Source organism: Pteropus vampyrus, unplaced genomic scaffold, assembly GCF_000151845.1.
Source record: "Pteropus vampyrus isolate Shadow unplaced genomic scaffold, Pvam_2.0 Scaffold31, whole genome shotgun sequence".
Lineage (NCBI taxonomy): Eukaryota > Metazoa > Chordata > Mammalia > Chiroptera > Pteropodidae > Pteropus > Pteropus vampyrus.
In genome coordinates this window covers 440,006-459,840 of record NW_011888812.1, presented here as the reverse complement: position 1 = coordinate 459,840, position 19,835 = coordinate 440,006, and the positions used below count along the sequence as shown (strand labels likewise).

Here is a 19,835-nt window from a genome sequence, read left to right as displayed (position 1 = left end):
GACAGTACATAAAACCAGTAGAGATCATACCTTATTAATGTTTTCACATCCTCTTTAAGCATATAGATGAACAGAAATGTTTCTTAATATACTAATGATAATTCAGTAAAACGTTATTTTGGGTTGTTAGTGGTCTGTTTGCTACCTTGTACATGAATCATCAACTACCATGTAAAAAATAAGTACTATATTAACAAAATATACTTACCTTTAAAACCACATGGAGCATTTTGAAACGTGATGGAGTATACACTCTGGAATCTTGCATCAGCATGTGCATTATGAACAGCGTGTGCTGTTCAAGTCTTTAAAAATTCATATTTGGTATGTCCAGTTATTTAGCTTCTAGATAAATGAGAATCTGCATTAAATAAGTGTAAAAACCTGATGGAAGTTCTTATCAAAAGATTGTTCTCTTTTTCAAGGAAATGGGTCCTGATGAATATGAAGAGATGGAAGAGGAAGAAGAGCAGGAGGAGGAAGAAGACGACGATGATGATTCGGCAGATATGGACGAATCTGATGAAGACGACGAGGAGGAGAGGCGGAGGAGAGTCTTCGACGTTCCCATTCGCAGACGCCGCTGCTCTCGCCTTTTTTAGCAAGCCTCTGCTGATGGAAGCACTGGAATGAATCCAGCCTGTCAAATAGATTTCTTAATGATGTAAATAACTAAATTGTTCTCAGCATATAGCAAGAAAACTAGCATGAAATATTGTTCCAGGCCCTGGGTTCTGTGCGACTCTACATTAGGAATTGGATTGTTTGGGTTTACTTTGTGGTTTTGAGGTTGAGGAGGAAATGGAAATCTTTTTTTTTTTTTTTTCCTCTTCTAGAAGTCAGTGGGGGAATAGTTCTCTAGCTAAGGAACACATTTTTTTGTTTAAAAATATTTTATACTTATAAAAATATGGAACTGGGAGGGAATTGTTTTGAATATGGATTTAAAATTTAGCAGAAATACCTACCCAAGGATAGTGAGAAACTATGTGACTGAATAATTCTGTAGAAAGACTTCTTGGAGTTGTGAGTTACTTAGAAATGAACAGAATTTGTAATTAGGCTATTCCATTTAGTGATTCCTATATATTTTGTACTCACAGGAAACTAATTGACTAAATAGCTTGAATGCTAGTTGTTTTGTCCTTTCTTAGACAATCTGTCCTTAAAGTTTTCATCGCTACAACCTTGAATTTAAAGCCTCAATCAGTATGACCTTGACTTTGAATTTAGTCTTCAACTCTACCAACCTTGAATTTACTTTCAAGTCTTCAACACCACAACCTTGAATTTAATTTAAAGTCTTCATCACTATGACTTTTATTGTATTGTTCACAGATGCATCATTTTTGAAATGTAGTGTGTAAAAGTATGTATTGTGTTGTTTATTAACAAAGAATTCTTCACATTGTCTCGTGTAGTCTAAATTTGTAAATACTGCTTGTTTTGTTTCTCCTTTATACACTTGACTGTCTAACTTTGTGATAAGTGATATGAATTTTATGTTAATATTAAGTATGTTTTCCTGAAATACGGATTTTTTTGGTAATTATATAATTGAGAATTTGGAATGAAATCCTCCAAGTGTCAAAAACTCACATTTTAAAAACAATTTTTGGTTCTGATGCTGCATTTTGTGTAATTGCCTGTTTTCCATAAATTAACATTTAGTATAAGCCTTTCCTCTTTAGATGGATACTTGTTGGCCTGTTGCCAGAGGCCCATTCAAAGTCACTTTATGAAAAAAAAAAAAAAGTCACTATGGCTTTTACTATACCCTGACACGTGCTCCACCTTCCATTTCTCCCAAGAACAGTTCTTCTGTATGGAAAACTAGGAATAGGGAGGTGGGTACACAGTAAAGCAACTGCCATTAGGGACCAGGAAGTCAAACTTACTCTTTCATATTGGCACATATCAAAATGTTCTGAAATGGAGTAAGTAATTTCTCATTTTTTTTAATATAGTATTGTCAGGCTACCAAATGCTTGTATTATGCCTGTCTCCTTTTTAATCAACCAACTGACTTTTTAAAAAAACTTTCCTGATAAAGCAGTAATTTAAAACTAGTTAACGCTGGAAGTTAAAGCTGGCGCAAGGATCCCTTGCCATTCTTTGCATCTTTTCTGGATGACCTCTCCTCTCTCTCAGTTCCCAGAGTACTGATGATGCCCCAAATTTCCCCTGTAACCTCAACCAATCCTTGTTTCTCAGAGTGCTTCAGGCTTCCTTATCAAAATTCACATTCTCTTAGTGTGTTGAATGAATGGCCTCTAGTTCATACTAAGGTATGATTGATTAGTTGATAACAAGTTCAGATTTTTTATTTCATTGGCAAAAATGTATTCATACGTAAAAAGGATCTAACAGTTGGTCAGACTGTGCTTCTGGTGAAAAAACTCGAGGTCAGTGGTTAAATATTTCTGCCTCCGAGGTCCCTTGAGAATACCATCTATTCATTTGACTAAAGTTTGATGTATCAAGACGAGACATAAATAGAAGGTTGGGCAACTTAGGGGCTTCTTCCTCTTGTGAAAAGTCAGAGGTAATTAATTCAGGGCTGATGTGTTTACCCAGTGATGTCAACAACATTCCAGATTCCTTCCGTCTTTCTGTTCTGTCATCCTTAGCACAAGACTTGAGTCTTCAAGGTTGTAAGATAGCAGCTGCAGTCATACTGTGTTCCAGGAAGGCTGAAGAAAGAAGGGAAACATTAAATGGAAAGCAAAATGTCAAACATAAGGCTGTAGAGGTAAAACAGCCAGGTCTCCAGCAGGAGGATAGGTAGAGAAGGGGTGAGGAATGCAGGAATTAACATATGCAGCATGGAGACCTGGTATGAAGGAATCGTAATGGCCCGAATAAGACATGCTACAGGCCTGAATTAGGGCAGAAGCAAGAGTAGAGAGGATGGAACATACAACTGATGAAGAAGTAGGTAAGAGTTGTTGATTAGATGCGAGGAAGTGGAAATCAAAGTTGATTCCCAGGTTTCTGGCTTGATAAATGAAAAAATTGCAGGGAAAGCAGTGTAACGGAGGTGAATTCAGATTGGGACACACTTTGAGTTCAAGATGTGGGACATGTAGGTGGAGATGTCCAGCAATCAGCTGGATGTGGGAGTAATCAGGACTGGGGAATATTTGCAAATCTTCTGCAAACGTATATCTCCAAGGTAAAATAAGTGGGTGCACTGTAGTCTCCCAGAGAGCATATATAGCAATGGTTCTCGGTCCAACCCTGGCAACATCAGATTATGGGCGAGTAGTGGAAAAGAATCTTAGACTGAAAGGTCAAGGGACTGGAAGCAAAACCAGGAGAGAGTGGCATCTCAGAATCCAAGAGAGTTCCAAGGAAGGAACGGCTAATAGGTTGCATATAAGATAATGCATCTGAAAGAGCTTCATAAAAATATCATTGGAAATACATAGATTAGCTGATTTAAGCAGACACACCAAATGAAACTCATTTCCTGACATCCCTAAGCCATCAGAGAATCTTGGTAGAAGGCTCGTCATGATCAGTTATCTTATGATTTGCCCTGCTTCGATTTTAGCTCACGTCTTATTCCCCTTCGGATTTAGCTAAGCAGTCCTGAGATACTATACGTTCCTACCCGGATCCTCCAAGAGTGTCTCATGGTCACCAGCAGAGGTCAATCTTCTAGAGAAAGACGTACTTTTCGCCTATTCTCCACTCTCCCTTCTATGGCACTCAAGGCCGGTTCTGCAGCGGGTAGGACACTTTCCAAGCAATAAATAGAAACTTCAGATTACATCATCACGTAAAAATAACGTTCTATGTGGTGGTTCTTGTCCCAGACTGGCCAATGTAAGCTTTTAAACAGGTTTGTTCCAAACAAGTCACAAGGCATGGGTGTGGCTGAAGTTTATTTGTGGGCTTCAGAGATGAGAGCAGAGAGGAGCTCAGGCTGGCTGAGCAGGGCTGGATAAAATCAACAGCTGAGACCAGTGGAGGCGCGGCGTGGGCAGAAAATCGTTTTGAAAATCATTTTAATGTAACTTTTTTTAAAGGGGAAAATCATAAACTTGGAGTTTTATATTTGTTTTGTTTTCGGTTACAAATCGGAGGAAGACACCATAAACTCCATTTCCTGGGTTTTAAAGGTCTTAATTTAGCCCTGGCCACGAGTCTTTTTCTGAACCTAGCCCGGGAGCCCGAGTCCCTTGTGCGCAGTGTCTACCCAGCTCCTAGGGTGCTCTGGACCCGCGCCGTGACCACCAGGGATCCGGAGCCTTCACTCATACCCACGACCTTGGGCTCGCGGACTGCGACGCTCAGGAAGAGGCGGGAGCCCAGGCAAGGTGGGGCCCGCGGAAGGAGGCGGAGCCCGCCGGCGCCCAGTCTATAAAGCCCGGAAGGCTGAACCACACAGACCATGAATTGCTGGAAGCCGGGCTTTGGGCGCTGTCAGGTAAGACTAGGGCGGAGGGGTTGAGTGGAGTCGCGCGTCGGGCCCGCGGCGGCTGTGGATCTTTGCTGGCGCGCGCGCCCTCGGGCAGTGGGCTCGGGGAGTCCGGGCAGGCTGCGCCCCACCCTGCGCCAGCCTCCGATCCGGAGGACGGCTCCAGCTTTTTCCTGTACCCCGGGACGGCATCCCGTCGCCCTGCCCTTGGGCCCGCGGCCTGGCGGGAGTCCCCGCGCCAGAGGCCTCTGGTCGCAGGCTTCAAGCTCCCCTGAGAGCCCGTCAGAGCACTGGCTCTTTTTGTTCACAACAAAGGAAAAGGAGGGAGAGGGCACTCTCTCCGAAACACGCCAAATTCCGCGGGCCTTGCTCTCCATTCCCTCGGGAATATTTTCCTCGAACCCAGACCACCCGCCTTCACCTTTCTCTGAAAGGAAGCTCTTGCGATTTAGAGAAAAGAAATCGCGCCTTAAAAGGCGGTTCATGCCATCCCTAAGTGGTCACAGGCATGCTTCTCTTACCTAGAGGACTAAATGTCAGATTTTAATGAACAGGGAAGGGCTGAAACAGACGTTTTACGTCCAAGTTTGGTGTGAGGTTTTGTTTCCATGGGCCGGCTTGGGCCGCGCCCTTCTTAGGATTAGACAGCCGACTTTTATGATTTGAATGGCTGTTTAAGGGAAAGTCTGGAAATGTGGCAGCTCACATGTTCCATTTCTGCTCTGACACATCTGAACAGTGCCAGGAAAATGACTTCTCCCCTATAGCCTGCAACCCACAGTGAGAAGAGCTGGGGTCTGACTCACCATGACAGTATTTGTTACTTCTGAAACCTGTCTTCCAGGTTCTTTGTGAAATAGTAGTTTGATCTGGTTGCCACCTTGTGAAGTCTCTCGCTCAGGCAGCTTCCTCGGGTTTTTCTTTTGATCATGGCTTATTTTCCTTCCTATAAATACCCCGTGTCCATCTTGAATGTACCTCCTGCTGTGACCAACTGATTCTCTTTAAAATCATCTTATTTAGCGGTGACTTCCTAAAGAGATTAGGGGGCCTCAGCTGAGACCTGGCTATCCACCTCTCTCAACTGCAGTAATTCTACTTCATTCTAAACAAATCAGCCCATAAATTTTACAGGCTTAGAGACATGGCCCACACTATATTGTCAGCTTGTGATGATAGACCCTTTTTGAAAGAGGAGAGCCCTCACACACAGGAGGGAGAACCCAGATATGACTTGTATTCAATTCCAAGAATCCCAGATCACGGAAACACCTCTTCCCACTGTGGCGCCCTACCCTATCTAGCTTAATCTATCTGTTGGTGAGGTGGCTCTGGAATCCACTTAGAATCAACACAGTGTGAAGCTCGTGCGTACCTGAAGTGGTGAATTCGCATTTCCTGATCATCGAGTTCGTGTGTCACAGTTAATGGTTAAGGGCCCGCACTTTGGCATCAGAGCAGGTTTTGAATTTTGGCTCTGCTGTGTCCTGGCAGAGTAATCCTGAATTAGCAGTTTAATGTAACTATTATCAGTAAAATCATAGACCTTACATCGCTGATATAATTCATGGAAATGGCTCAGTTTGGCGCCTGGTATGTGGAGAGCAAATGTTGGCTGTTATTATTTCAGGTATTCCCACCTTGTTCATGTTCCCGACTGGGGACAGTTTACTCCCAGTTCCCCAGAGCAGGCACACAGGGCTCAGAATGTTAATTTTGAGGGAGGTGGCAACATTTCCCAGAATGCTGAGAAATTTCTAGCTCCAAAGCAGATAATCGGGAGTTGCCTCACTGTGGACCAGACATGCCTGAGATTTGTGTCTTCTGTATTTTCAAAGTAAAAGCAGGACGCTGTTTGCTGGAATGAACCTTCCCGTGAGAAAACATCCCAGTAGGCTGAGTGGCTTGGAAGATAAAAGCCCAAATAAAATGGATTTTAGAGTGAGGAGAGTGGGTATCTAATGGAATTCATCTTTGACAGCTGCAAATATAAGCTCTTAAAAAGGAGCACATTAAAAATTCTGGGGCAGCTCTTGAATCTCAGCCACAAAAAAAAAAAACAAAAAAAACAAAAAAATACACCCAGGGGTGCAGTGGAATTTCCAAGGGGAAGACTTGCTTCTACCTATGCCTCATATCTTTGGGAAATATGGGCTCTGTGGGTTTACTTTTCCAAGGGTGGGGTTGCCGCTTGGGTCTCTCTGATAAGAGGCCCTCAGGAAAACTAAGAACTTGGCAAGTTTGTGTGGTTTAGAGAGTTCTGAGGTGGCTATCTCCAGCAGTGGGACCTCAAAGTGGGAGGGGCTGTTCTTTATGACGTGACTCTGCTGTTTGTCTCTCTACTGATGTTGTAATTAACTTCTCTGAACTGAGTAACTGATCTCTGTCTAGGCCTGCTTGGCTGCCCCAGGCACTGTATTATGAGGTGATAAGGCAAAGTTGTAGGCTCTTGACACTACTAGCTACCTGGTGATGTCCCTGGTGAGTACAGCAGCCTGATCCACCCAGGGTGGCTCTGCAACTATTCTGTTGCGGCAGGACAGGTAACTTCATCCCCTAGGGCCTCCATTAATTTCCTATAAAATAAGAACTTTGGGTTTTACCTTTGAGGACACTTCTAGCCTTAATGTTCGACAGCCTGTAAGGTCCCAGGCTCCCAGGAGCAGTAATTATACTCATGGGCATCAGTGAATCTCCTGATGGAAAATCTCTTCTCTGGAGGCCTAAGCTTAATGAATTTATTTCAGAAGCTGAATTCATAAGTCTTCCCCACCAGAGACTTTAACAACAGTTAAATGCTCAGACCTGGGTTTACATGTTGCTCTACCACATACCGGTTCTGAGGCTAGTGTATTAGTTTTCTATTGATGCTGAAACAAATCACCAAAATTTAGCAGCTTAACACAACATAAATTTATTAATCTTATAGTTCTGTAAGTCAGAACTCTGACAAGCCCTCACCAGGTTCAAGTCAAGTTGTTGACAGGGCTCAGCTCCTTTCTGGAACTGTGGGAAAATCCATTTCCTTCCTCATCTGGATTATTGGCACAATACAGTCCTTGCGATCGGAGGACTGAAGTCGCATTTCCAGACTGAGCGTCTGTTCAGGACAGTTCTTAGCTTGTAGAGGCCACACGTTTGCTTTGGTTATGGCCCCCTTCCTCTCTCTTCAAAATCCATAATGGGCAGAGTTCATCTTGCTCTGAATCTCTTGCCTTTTCTGTTTGCACAGCTGTCTGACGGACTGCCACCTCCCCCTCTCTCTTAAAAGTAGTCACCTAGGTGATTACATTGGGCCCACTGGATAATGCAGAATAATCTCTAGCCTTAATCTCATCTATAAAGTCACTTGCCATATAAGGATACCTGTATTTACAGGTATCTGGAATTAGAACGGGGACATCTTTGGGGAAGAGAGGCATTATTTATTCTATCTTCCATAGTTGTGTAAATTAGTTACCCTCCTCGACTCTCAGTTTTCTTATAAGTGGAGGTGGATATTACAGCATTGTGTGAGGCTTAAACACAGTTAACATGTCAAGAGCACCTAGCAACTGGCCCTAGTATTTGCTAACAAAACAGAAGTGAGTATAGAAAGGAGAGCTTGCTAAATGGCTGGCATTCAGTGACAGACAGCCCAGTGTATAGTTACATGGGCCCTTAAAAGAGGCCCCTAATTATTTTATCAAACTCTTGCCCTTTCTGCTTTTCAACCTTTTCCTGACCTTCATCAGGCAATTCCTGAGCAGCAGATGGCCTGCAAAGATGTGAGAGATGTCATTCCTAGCCTAGAGGTGGATGGGGCCTTACCCAACGCCCCGGCTGCCTGCCAGGCATAAGTCCTGGCCTATGGGACTCAGGAGGATAGAAAGTGGATCCCCCTGGGTTAGAGGAGCTGTCAAGATGGGCTCAGGGAAGCAGGAGTGGGGTTGGAAATTTCTTATATCTGCTATTCATGGTTTGGACAATCAAAAACCTCTCTGCCTTGGCTTTCTTGCATACGAAAAGAGATTTTGACGCTCACTGCTACACTTTTAGGCTTGACTGTAATGGGGACTAGTCATCAAAGTTACCCAGAACCCCTCTATACTTCCCAGAGTGAACAAGGATGTGTCCCTGTTACTGGTCCATGTGCCCGACACTTCGAAATGCCAAAATCCAAAATGTCAGATGTGGAGTAAGGAAAGGCTTATCGATCTAGAATGTACCAGCCAAGAAGATGGAAGACCTAGTGGTTCCTCAAATCTATCTTACCAAAGGACGGAGTTCAGGCTTCATGTACTTCAGTGGAAGGGGGAAATGGGAGCAGCTGTTTTTGTAAAACTCAAGCCAAAGCAGATTTCCTCTAATGATTAGCATGTTATGTGCAAGACTAAGAGGAAGCTATTAGCCTGAAGGCCCTGGGAATAAGACAGACTTGACTGAGATAAAACCCAGAAGCCTGGAGCCTTTCACTGTTTCCCATCATTCTTGCTCAGGTAGAGAGCCAGAGCTTCCAGGCATGCTGAGCCTTTGCCTCCTGTTCTGCTGCTAAATGCATGTTGGTGCCCTCCAGAGTCGCTCTTTTAGTCTGATGCACTTAGTGGTGTGGCCTGGAGAAGTGGCCTTCACTGGGTGCCAGCTCAGCCAGCAGGATAGAAAGTACTTTACTCGTACTTGATTAAACAACCCTTGTGAGGAAGGAAGTGCTGTATCCACTGCATGCTGGTGAACACTGAGGTCTGGCGCATGGAGTTTATTAAAGGCCCCATGGCTGCTGTCGGTGAAAGCCGGGGCAGGCCCAGGCATTCCTGACTCCAGGCCTGGTGTGCTTTGTCTCCCTAAAGCTGCCCCTCTCACCAGTATGCACAGCATTTCTTCAGTAAGCTGAGGTCTTGGGGCAGGAGAGGGGACCAAGCGCTGCCCCACCAAGAGCATGCCTCAGTTTATGGCACCCCAGCCCGGTAGGCTTCCCCTGCTTTTTTGGTCTGCTAGCTCCTTCCCCAGGTCTCCAGAAGCTCTCTAGGCCTTCTAACTCTTGGTTTCTGGGATAACCAGCAGTCATTTATTGGTTTGTGACAATTCTTTGTGTGTTATCCTTTCAGATTCTATAGACAGTCACAATGGGAAGCAAAGGAGGATTTGTCTTGCTCGGGCTCCTGCTCATCCTGTTTGCCCTCTACCATTCAGGTGAGTGTCTGAAGGATGTGGATTGGACCATAGAGGCCTCCTTGGCCATGCGCTTCCTATTTCTTAGGCCTCAAGGAGACAGAGCTGATGCCACTGTCCTCAGCCTGGCCTTAGTTCTTTTGCCTTCCAGTATTACAGGTCCAGGGTTGTGTGACAACTCCTTCCTACGTTAGGGCCTCACCCTCAGGGGAACACCTTCCTGAGTTACATACAGCCTGTCCTGGGTTACAGAGCTGCTTTTGCGGGGAGGGTCGGAGGGGGGTGCACCCAGCAGCTTAAGTTTCACCCCCTCACCACAAGCTGCTGGGTTACCAGTGACACCATCTTTACAGCGCCGAACTCAAACCCTTTGCCCTGGGGCTTCTCCTGTGTTGTGATGAGGGTGAAGATACAGTAACAGCAGTAGCAGCTAATGCTTACAGCATTTACCTGCCGGTTGCTATTCTGAGCATTTCACAGGTATTTACTTATTTAATTCTCATGTCTGCCCTATGGAGTAGGTGCTGTTTTTATCGCCATTTTACAAATGACAAGACTGAGGCCCAAAGAGATGAAATAACTTATAAAATATCCCACAGAAGTGGTACAGCTAGAATTTGAACCCAGACAGCCTGGCACCAGAACGTCCACTCTTACCTCCTCCTCCTCCTCCATGCCACCCCTCCCTGGCTGCTGGAAGTACCTGTGTATTCCTCAGTCCTAACCTCTGTAACACTAAAAACACCTGTGTGACTTGATTTACTTCATCATAAGGAACAAATGTCATTTTCTATTGTGTCATGTAGGTACTACTCGTTTTTGCGGGGGAGGGGGAGCAGAAAAAGAAGTAGCAAGGCAATGAGCAAAAAAAACCAAGAAATCTGCTATGTTGACACATGTCGTGTATCAGTAACTTCAGTAGCTACCACATATTGAATGCCTGTTACATACTAGGGGCCGCATCAAACCCTGTCTCCTGTAATCCTCCTGGTCATTCTGTGAGGGGTTAGTCAGTGTGTTATACCCATTTTATACTTGAAACTGAAGCAAAGAAGAAACTAGCCCAAGGACACATTGGAATATGCTCTCCCTTTCTGAGAGAAAAAAAAAAAGTAGTCACGATTCTACTTCTCCCCTACATCCTCTAATTCGAGCCAGGATAGGTTACAGTGAGGTTAAGCTATGTTAAGACACTACATTACCATCTGAATTCTTCTACCTAGTTTTTTCTGGAGTAAGAATAGCCTGGTCATGCCCACTTTCCAACAGTCTGTTTACGGAGCAGGCTTGGGTTTGGGGCCATCAGCTGTTCTGTGACAGATCTCAGGGTGCACTTAAGCCATTCCTCAGAGAGTCGGCATTTGAGGCAGATACTCCATACCCTGGCTTAGCAGATAGAATATTGAATAGTTGTCTGCTGATTTATTGCTTGTCCCCGGCGTGGGTCCCACCCACAATTTGTGCTGTTTCCTTCTAATTCCTACTCAGGATGATTAGAAGAACGTGTGGTTAAACCAAGCTTGGGTTTCAGAACTGATGGCCTGGGTTTGAGTCCCTGGTCCCTCACTTAGTTGCTATGTGACCTTGGACAAGTTAGTTAATGTCTTAGTCTTAGTTTTCTCTTGAAAAATGGCAGTGGAGATCATTGAGCCTACCTCTTATAATAAGTCTGTGAAGATGGAGAGCTTCGCACAGATATTTAAACACTGAATGAATGTATTATCTCTGAATGTCCCTGCCCCACTGTAGTTCCAAATGCGAGCTTTGGTTCTTCTGTCTAAGGGTTTGTCAAGAAGCCAAATGAACTCTAGCTCTAGCCAGGAGAAAATTCACTCCTGTGGGCAACCTTTTCGAATAGCCAGGCTAAAACAATTCTTTCCTCTCATGAGTATGCACATATCTGGAGCCGGAAGGAGACTAGAAAAATTGCATCTTTGTCCCTTATTGCGGCTCCCTCCTCACACAGGCATGACAAACACCGATACTGGGGAGGAGAGAAAGAACGGGATCATGGAGGCCTGCCCCAGGCGTGGCAAATACTCATTACATGGCAGACAGCATATAGCAGGAAGAAAGTCATGTCTTATTATAGAAAAGGGTATTATATCTGCATGAATTAGGCAAATTTTCTTGCACCTCTTACTTCTCAGCCTCTCCCCAGCACAAATGTGGAATATGGCTGATCTTTTTCTTGTCACCATTGATATGGAGAAGGGAAAATAATCCAGCAAGACCTCGTCTCGCTAGCAAAGATGATCGATCCTTAAGAATGTACATGGGAGCAAGAGTCATTTTTCAAACCGGAGGCAATTTGCGTCTGATGTACGCTGACTCCTGTTCTCAGTGTCACTGCTTATGCCTGGCTGTCCCACTGCCCTGAGTTTAAGGCGTACAGCTGCTGTCTTTCCCTTGATCATCGTCTATGCTTCTGGCTGTGGGCAAGTCCCTCCTCAGGAATCAGCTTCAGTGATGACACCCTACACCAGAGTTATCGGACTAGTTCTATAGAGGGCCGAAGAGTAAATATTTGAGGCTTTGCAGGCCAAGAGACAAAATCAAGCATTTTATGTAGACTTTTACATAAATAACAAGAGAAAACAAATTTCTACAAACTTTTGACAGAATTCAAAATGTAATAACTGAGTACGATTATAATACAAATCTAATGAGAAGATGGAATTCTTTTTTAATATATCATTACATTGTAGATAAATCACTTCCTGTTGAAGGGAATAGGAAGCTTCTCGACGGTACAGCTAACATGGATTTTTAAGTATGGAAATTCCTTTTGTACTTGCATCAGGGCCCCCAAAATGCTGCTGGAATTGTATTTTGAGCTTGAAAAAGTAAATCTGCTACAGATTTGTGTGGGGATGGAAGCAAGCTGAGTTGCTGACCTCTGCCCCATCGCGATGGAGATGGTGGGCTTTCTTCTGCTGCCAGGAGGGCAAGGCAGTGCTCTTCTACCAGATTCTTATGAGTTTTCTTCCTGATTCTAGGTCATGGCCTGGAGTGTTATAGCTGTCTTAACCCAATCAATAGCTGCACTGCAGCCATCAATTGTTCACAAAATTTGGATGCGTGTCTCTACGTCAAAGCCGGTAAGAGCCTCCCTCTTCCCTCTCTCCTAATTGTAATGGGATGATGAGAGCCTGAAAAAAAAATTGTGCCACTCTAATTCTTGTTAGACTTGTATTCAACAAGTGATAGCTACCATGTAGTAGCACCAGTTACACGTAGCACTAAGCACTTCCCATACATACATTTTAATTTAATGCTAAGCACTTCCCATACATACATTTTTAATTTAATGCTTCTCAGCTACCACTCAGGGTATTATTTTATTCTTGTTTGATAAATGAGGAAACTGAGGCTCATATTAAGCAACAGACAAAAGTCAAGTAATCAACCCAGGATCTGAATACTGTCATTCATCTAATTCCAGTGCTTATTCTCTTAACAGCAACACTGGCTGCCTCCCCAACTTTTAAGAGCCAAAGTGTGTCAGAGTCTGAGCTAGGGCCAGGGATGCAAGAAGGAAGAAAGGAGACAGAATTATGATAGAGGCCTATTTAGCTGTCGCAAATATCTTTATTTATGTCTCTCATTCCATGGGGTATTTAGCACATAACAGTCCTGCAAGCAGAGCTCAAAGGACAAGGAGGGGAAGAGTATTCCTGAGAGTGGCGAAAGCAGGAACCAAGATTTGGTGGCCTCAGAGCAGGGCACTCATGGCCATGGGATGGGGGACTGCTAATATTGCATTGACAAGTCCTGTCAAACTGCATTTCCCATATTGGTTAGACTCTAGAAGTTCAGTCTCCATAAACCCTGTTAAAATAGGATTTAGGAAATGGACAGAGGAAAGAAACCAGCAAAGGGATGCCCTCTGTTCTTGTTGGATTTGGTTCTGGATTGCATCGATATGTGGAAATGATACTGGTAAGGAATGGTTATTTTAGGGTCTTCATGGTTAGGTAACGTATAAGGTAATGCCTCCTCCCACCCCTCCCCGCCCCCCAGACTTACATCTCTAAGAGATAAAAATAAAATCCCCCTTCAAGGTTATTTTACTCTTACATCCTCTACTATAAACTTTTCATGGTAGGAACATCAGGGAATGCTGAACAGGTCAGGTAAATTCATGGAAGGCTTGGGAGACCCACAGATTCAGAAAAACCTGACAGAAAGGAAAAGATTAATTTCCTAGGAAAAGAGGAATCCCTCAATAACTAAGGACAGATTAGAATTACCTTGTCTTAAAAAACAGACATGTCTGATGATTTTGATATAAATTCTTGGAATGCAGCTCAGATTTCAAGCCCTCTATGCAAGGAACTTGACTGCATAAGTGGACAGTCCCTCTGCCTCTGGAGCACCCTATTAATTCATTGTAAATACAGAAAGCATCATGAGGCCTCTACGGGGAACATAGTCACTCACGCCACAAATACTTGCGCACCAGTTATATATGCGCAGAGACCTGGTTCTTAACCTGGATGGCCTGTGTCATTTGGACCCTCACTACAAAAAGTGTAATTTGCAAATAAGAGAATAAAGGCAATATTACACGTAGAATTAGCAATTAAGAGCTCTAAGCTCTGATCTCTGTCCTGCCATCAGTTAACTTATTTCTGCTTCTGTTTTTTACTTATGAAATGTAAGAGTTGGATGGGTAGAGGTGGGAAGGAGAGGGAAAGAGGGAAGTAGACTAGATAGAGCCAATATCTTTTTTCCAGGTCTCAAAGCCCATTGTTTCTTATCTGAATTACTAGACTTTTAATTTTTTCCAACTTTATTGAAGTATAATTGACAAAAATTGTATATATTTAAGGTGAACAATGTGATGATTTGATATATATTATGAAAAGATTACCACTATCTAACACATCTGTCATCTCACATAGTTACCTTTTTGTGTAATTAGAACACTTAAGATCTATTCTCTTAACAAATTTCAAGTATACAGTACAGTATTACTAACTAGTCACCACACTGTACAGTAGGTTCCCAGAACTTACTCATCTTACAATGAATGAATGGTTTTTTTAAATGCTTAATGTAAACAATTTTGCACACTTACTAGAATGGTCAAAGTCCAAAACACTGACACCACTAAATGCTGCCAAGAATGTAGAACAATAGGAGCCCTCATTCATTGCTGGCGAGAATGGTAAATGGTATAGTCTAGTCACTTTGGTGGTTTCTCAAAAAACTAAACCCTCTAACTGTACAAGTCAGCAATTGCGTTCATTGTTACTTATCCAAATGAGATGAAAACTTATATGCATACGACAATCTGCACATGAATGTTTATGACAGGTTTATTATAAATCCCAAAACTTGGAAGCAACCAAGATGTCCTTCAGTAGATGAATAGATAAATAAACTCCCAAAACTTAAGCTAGACATGTGATAAAAGCAGTTTTTGAAATACAGATATTCTGACCTCACAGTAAGGCAGATACTGACAGAGCATCTAAATCCCCCTCCAGCTCTGGAGACAGCAGCCTGGGAGAGGCAGGGCACACTGGGCCGAAGGCCAGGCACGACGTTAGAGAAGTCCTTTTGCTATTCGAGCCACATTTTCCCCCCAGCTGTAACATGGGAATACTTATCTCTTGGGGTCAGTGGAGCACTTAGAGGAGAAAATGGGTATGATAGTGCTGTGCAGATTAAGTCTAGAAGAGAGACAGGCATTGGGTATTAATTCAGCCACTATTTACTGGCATCCTGGCCAGGTCCTGGCAGTATAAATCATGTAGAGTCTGGCAGGAGCCTCTGATGACAGTGCCAAGTGATCATTGCTGTAATGGCCTTCTGAATAAGGGACGCACTTAGGGGTGTCTAGGACAACTGTGGACTTGCCTGGTGAGGGTAGACTCAAGGCAAATCTTCCAAGATGGGGAGGATGTGCCAAGCAGAGAGAGAACCTCTAATATTCCAGTGACTGATACAATGCACTTTTATGTGAGTGGTTCTGGTGAGAAGTTCACCATCATAAGGGATTATGCAAATAAAATAATTCAAGTAAAGTTCTTGGCTCATTGCAAGACACATAGTAAGTGATGAATTGGTAGCAGTTATTAATACATTACTGTCTGCTCTCTGCAGGTTGTTAGGCTTCCCTGATGAAAATTCTGGTAGCTTTATTGCTCTCCCAGTTCCAATGCCTGCTGACCGTTACACAAAGCAGTAACTTGTCCTGCTCAACAGCATCCTCTAGTACAGTGTTAGAGAAGCAGCCACTTTAATGCTTACGACCCAAGTATGTAGGGCCATTGGAACACTCAATATGGCCTGTGCCACTTGACTAAACTTCATTAAAATCCAGCCCATAAACCCATTCCCTCTGAAGGGCGGATGGGACAGTTATATCTATAGTTAGAAGCTTACAAGTTTTGTTCCAAACTATGAACAAAATTGAATAAATTAGTTACAAGCCTTAAGGAAATGGGCATCCGTATTTTTTTCTTTCCAGCACAGAAGATAAAAAAACTAATTCCAGGGCAAGGACCATACCTTCTATATTTGTATATCCTGAGCATTGAGCACAGTCTTAGCACATAGATAGTTTTGGGGGTTTTTTTGTTTTTGTTTTTAGTTTCAAGTATACAGTTCATTGGTTAGACATTTATATAGTTTATAAAACAGTCCCCCTAATTGTTCCTTCTCTCCTCTGGTTTTTAGACAGTTATGTTTGAAAAGAGAAATCTACCATAATTGTTCTATCTCAACTAACAGATTTTTTTCCACTTAACATAATTTTTCTAAATTTAAAAAAACTGTAAGATACTTGGCATATATACTTTTTGGCCTTTATTTTTCTATATGTGCAAAAATTGGGACCATAAGGGCACGTTCTAACTGGTTGTTCCCCTTTACAACTCAACTGGGGGGCACGTTCTTGCCCAAGCATCTCTACTTCCACAAAATAAGTTCTAAGAAGTGGGATGGAGGGTTCAAAGACAGGTACAGAACTTTTTACCGACTTGCTTGCTTACCCTCGTGTGTGTCTTTCTCCCACAGAAGAGCGAACATATTACCAGTGCTGGAAGTTTGACAATTGCAATTTCAGATACATTTCAAAGGCCTTAGGGGAGAACAAACTGGAGTACGACTGCTGCCAGAAGAACCTGTGTAACAGGAATGATGCGGTGCGCGCATCAGGGAAAACGTTTCTGCTGCTGACTCAGCTGCTTGCAGCATTCTGGAAGTTCTTTCTCTGAATCAGTACCCGGAGAGCTTCTAAACTCCCTATTTCTGTGTATCCCTTATGTCCGTCCTTTACTGCTGTGTTCCACAAGCTTTGTATGTTCCAACTGGATCCTGATGGGAAAGATTAAAACTAGCTTGAGCAACATGGATAAGAGAGATACTCAAGAAACTCCGAAGACCAGTCCTGTTTGCAGAGAAGGCCCATTTGAGAAAAGAAGTTTAAGAATGAAGGAAATGACATGTGATTGGAGCTAGGTTACATGCTTCTTCCTCTGCTCTTTGCAGTGACAGCTTGACTAACTTCTCTGAAATCCTGGTATTTCCTATCTTGCTTCTTGCATGTAGTTAAATAGTATAATCGATACTTTTGGAAGAGTGGGACAAGGGGGGTTCTTTTCAACAGTCTCTCACAGGGAATGCTTTAATGCAGTTTGGGACCTCCAGATGTCATCATAAACAGAAACAGGTATGCAGGGAAGTTTTATGTGCCGACATCAATCCTCTTGAGTCCTAGCGGACTTAGAACAGATTGTGTAAAATATCTTTATAAGATCTGTTTGCATAATCGCAGATGTTGGGGCTTTCAGAACCTCAGCCGGTTTCCTGAAAAGTGATACACCTTTTCAGAAGGATAAAGTTTTGCCTTTTTCTTGTAGGTGCTAGTGAATAAGTCTCAAGATCCTGTAGACTTAATGACATTTGTATTCTTATACTTGGCAGTATTTAACAGAATAGCCTGACTTTTGCAGATGAAAGTGGGATTTCTTAATTAACATTTAAAAAAAAAAAAAGCCCTTGATTATGTAATCTGTCAGACAAACTGAAATGAATGATGCCTTTCTGAAAATAAAATCCAATCAAATGCTAGAGTGTGGTCATTAGCGCAAGAGGATAATGGCATATGCAGCATGCCCCGTGAAAGGAAAGAACTTGAGCAGTACCAGTTTTCTTCTGTTGATGCTGTAGACAAATAAAGACTTTCTCATCCAAACCTAGTGCATCACCTTGGTACTCTGTGTTCCCTGTTGGCTCAACGTTTGTCTTTACATCATCTTTAATTCTATGTTCCAAGACAAAATACCAGGTTGACTCTTTCTGTTACCGAACTCAAAGGGGTTCATTTGCCTGCATGTGTCAATAGCCAAAAGAGACATGAGACGGGAGTTTGCAGCAAAGCAAGTAGAGGTTTACTTAAGGAAATGGTACCAAGCCTGGAGACACAACAGAGCTAGCGCTCAAAGACCCAGGTCTCTGATGGCCTCTAGGGAATAGGTTATATATGGAAACACTCATTAGTTTCTAAGGGAGTTGGGGTTGTGGGCTCTACTGATTGGTCGGCACTAGGTTAGGAGGCAGTTGATCATCAGGTCCTGATGTCAGTCATGGCATGTCCTACCTGGTTTTGGGGGGATGCTGGTAAGATCATTCCACTTTCATAGGTGTGAAGCTGCAGGATGTTATCTTTAGTTTGACCAAAACTTTTCTCTGGTCAACAGACCTGAGGCTTTGTTCCTAAAAGTAATGCTGACCTAAGGGCTTAATGATTAAGAGAATGGTCCTGCAATGTGCAGAAAGATAAGGAAAGAGAAGAAGCAAGTGAGTCCAAGGCCTGTTTGAGTGGAGGAGAAAGAGGAAAAAGTCGTTTTAAAAGAAGTGAAGATTTACATGGTCACAATTCCTTAGCAGGACTTTTTCAGCCTAACTGTGCCCATAGCTACCATCTGAGCAAAGCAACTCATTTCACGTAGGGCTTTTTACTTAGGACCAAGAATCAACTTTGTCTTAAGCAGAAAGTGAAATTTGGGACAGTTTAAAAGGGGGATCCGACCAGACCGCAAAAAGCCAGATGTTGGCCAGTTCCGGAACTCTTTCAAGATTGAGATTCCAGGATGAGACCATCCGACTACTAAAAGTGGTCATGTGCAACTTTCGGGCCAGAGAAAATTGAAAAAAGGGTAATTAAGGCAGAAACTGGGTGCCGCTGAATGGGGAGAGGTCTGCGGGAAGTCGAAATCGGCAAAGGTACAAATAGCCTTAAGCTTCAAGGTTTCTTTCTGAAGAAAGTTGCTATGATTCATACCATAGACTACGGATTGGGTGTCTGGACCCAAAGGCAACAATACTTCAAAGGCCAGATGAGTAGAAAGTCAGTAGCCTTTGCATAGCTTTACAGAAATGTTCAAATTGAATTCAGTATTAGGTGGTAATAACCCCATTGGATCTCTTTGCGGGGATGAGCTATGGGTGCACAGTACACCAAGTGGGTGGGTAAGTAGAACTCATAGTATGTCCTGAAGGATGCTGACCCGTTGTCTTATTCTCAGAAGTACTGAGCTTCGAGGTATGGGTATATTTCCGTGTCCTTGCAGTCGGCCCTGCAACTTACATCATAGAGTGTGATCCTCAAAATAAAGGCCAGCCTATGTGTTTTGGACTTCGAGCCTCTTGAGTAAGAACCATGCTTTATTTGTCTGCAACTTCAGCAGGGCCAGATAATTTATCTGACACACTGTGAGTCCCTCATCCTCATCTGTGTTCAAAGTCTGCTAGCTCAGGTGGTTTTTGTTGCTAGCTTGCAAACATCGGAACTAATAACAGTTCTAAGGGATTCTTAATGTGCTGAGAAGGCACAGAGCTGGTAGGAGGTGGTACTGACCTGACAATCACTAGGGATACTAGTGATGAGGGGTACCTTCTGGTGCGAGGTTCTACACCCCACGTTTTACATGTGTCTTCATCAGTACTACTATCATCCCGCTTTAAGAGGAAATGACATTTGGAGAAGTGAGCTGAAACGCTGAAGGTCACTGAGGTAATTAACGTGTTGGCAAGTCCAGGATTCACACTGAACTTCCCAAGGCAGCCACTCTGCCACCCGGCCTATTCCACAGCAAACATACACCAGTCTGACCTTGGAAAAAAGCCTGGAACAAGACCCTGGTGCTTTTTTGCTTTGAAGAAATCAATTCCTGCCTTTTCTGAGAAAAAACATTAAGTACAGTTATATTTTACTGGACAGTTAGGTTACCCGAGCTTCACAAAA

General features: G+C 43.1%; 2 protein-coding genes across 2 annotated transcripts in view; both read left to right on the top strand.

The window, feature by feature from the left end:
- The window catches only part of FBXO3 (F-box protein 3), a 36,173-nt gene extending 34,541 nt beyond the window's left edge, over window positions 1-1,632 (top strand). Inside the window, exon 11 of the mRNA XM_011356801.2 lies at window positions 426-1,632. Within this exon, the coding sequence (XP_011355103.1) occupies window positions 426-602 (177 nt within the window). The 3' untranslated portion in view covers window positions 603-1,632. The remainder of the gene's footprint in view (window positions 1-425) is intronic.
- Window positions 1,633-4,281: 2,649 nt separating this feature from the next.
- CD59 (CD59 molecule (CD59 blood group)) lies at window positions 4,282-17,787 on the top strand. Its single transcript, XM_011356800.2, has 4 exons — window positions 4,282-4,435; window positions 9,511-9,595; window positions 12,574-12,675; window positions 16,604-17,787. The coding sequence occupies exons 2-4, from the start codon at window positions 9,529-9,531 to the stop codon at window positions 16,801-16,803; spliced, it is 369 nt and encodes a 122-aa protein (XP_011355102.1). The 5' UTR covers window positions 4,282-4,435; window positions 9,511-9,528; the 3' UTR covers window positions 16,804-17,787.
- Window positions 17,788-19,835: the final 2,048 nt, after the last annotated feature.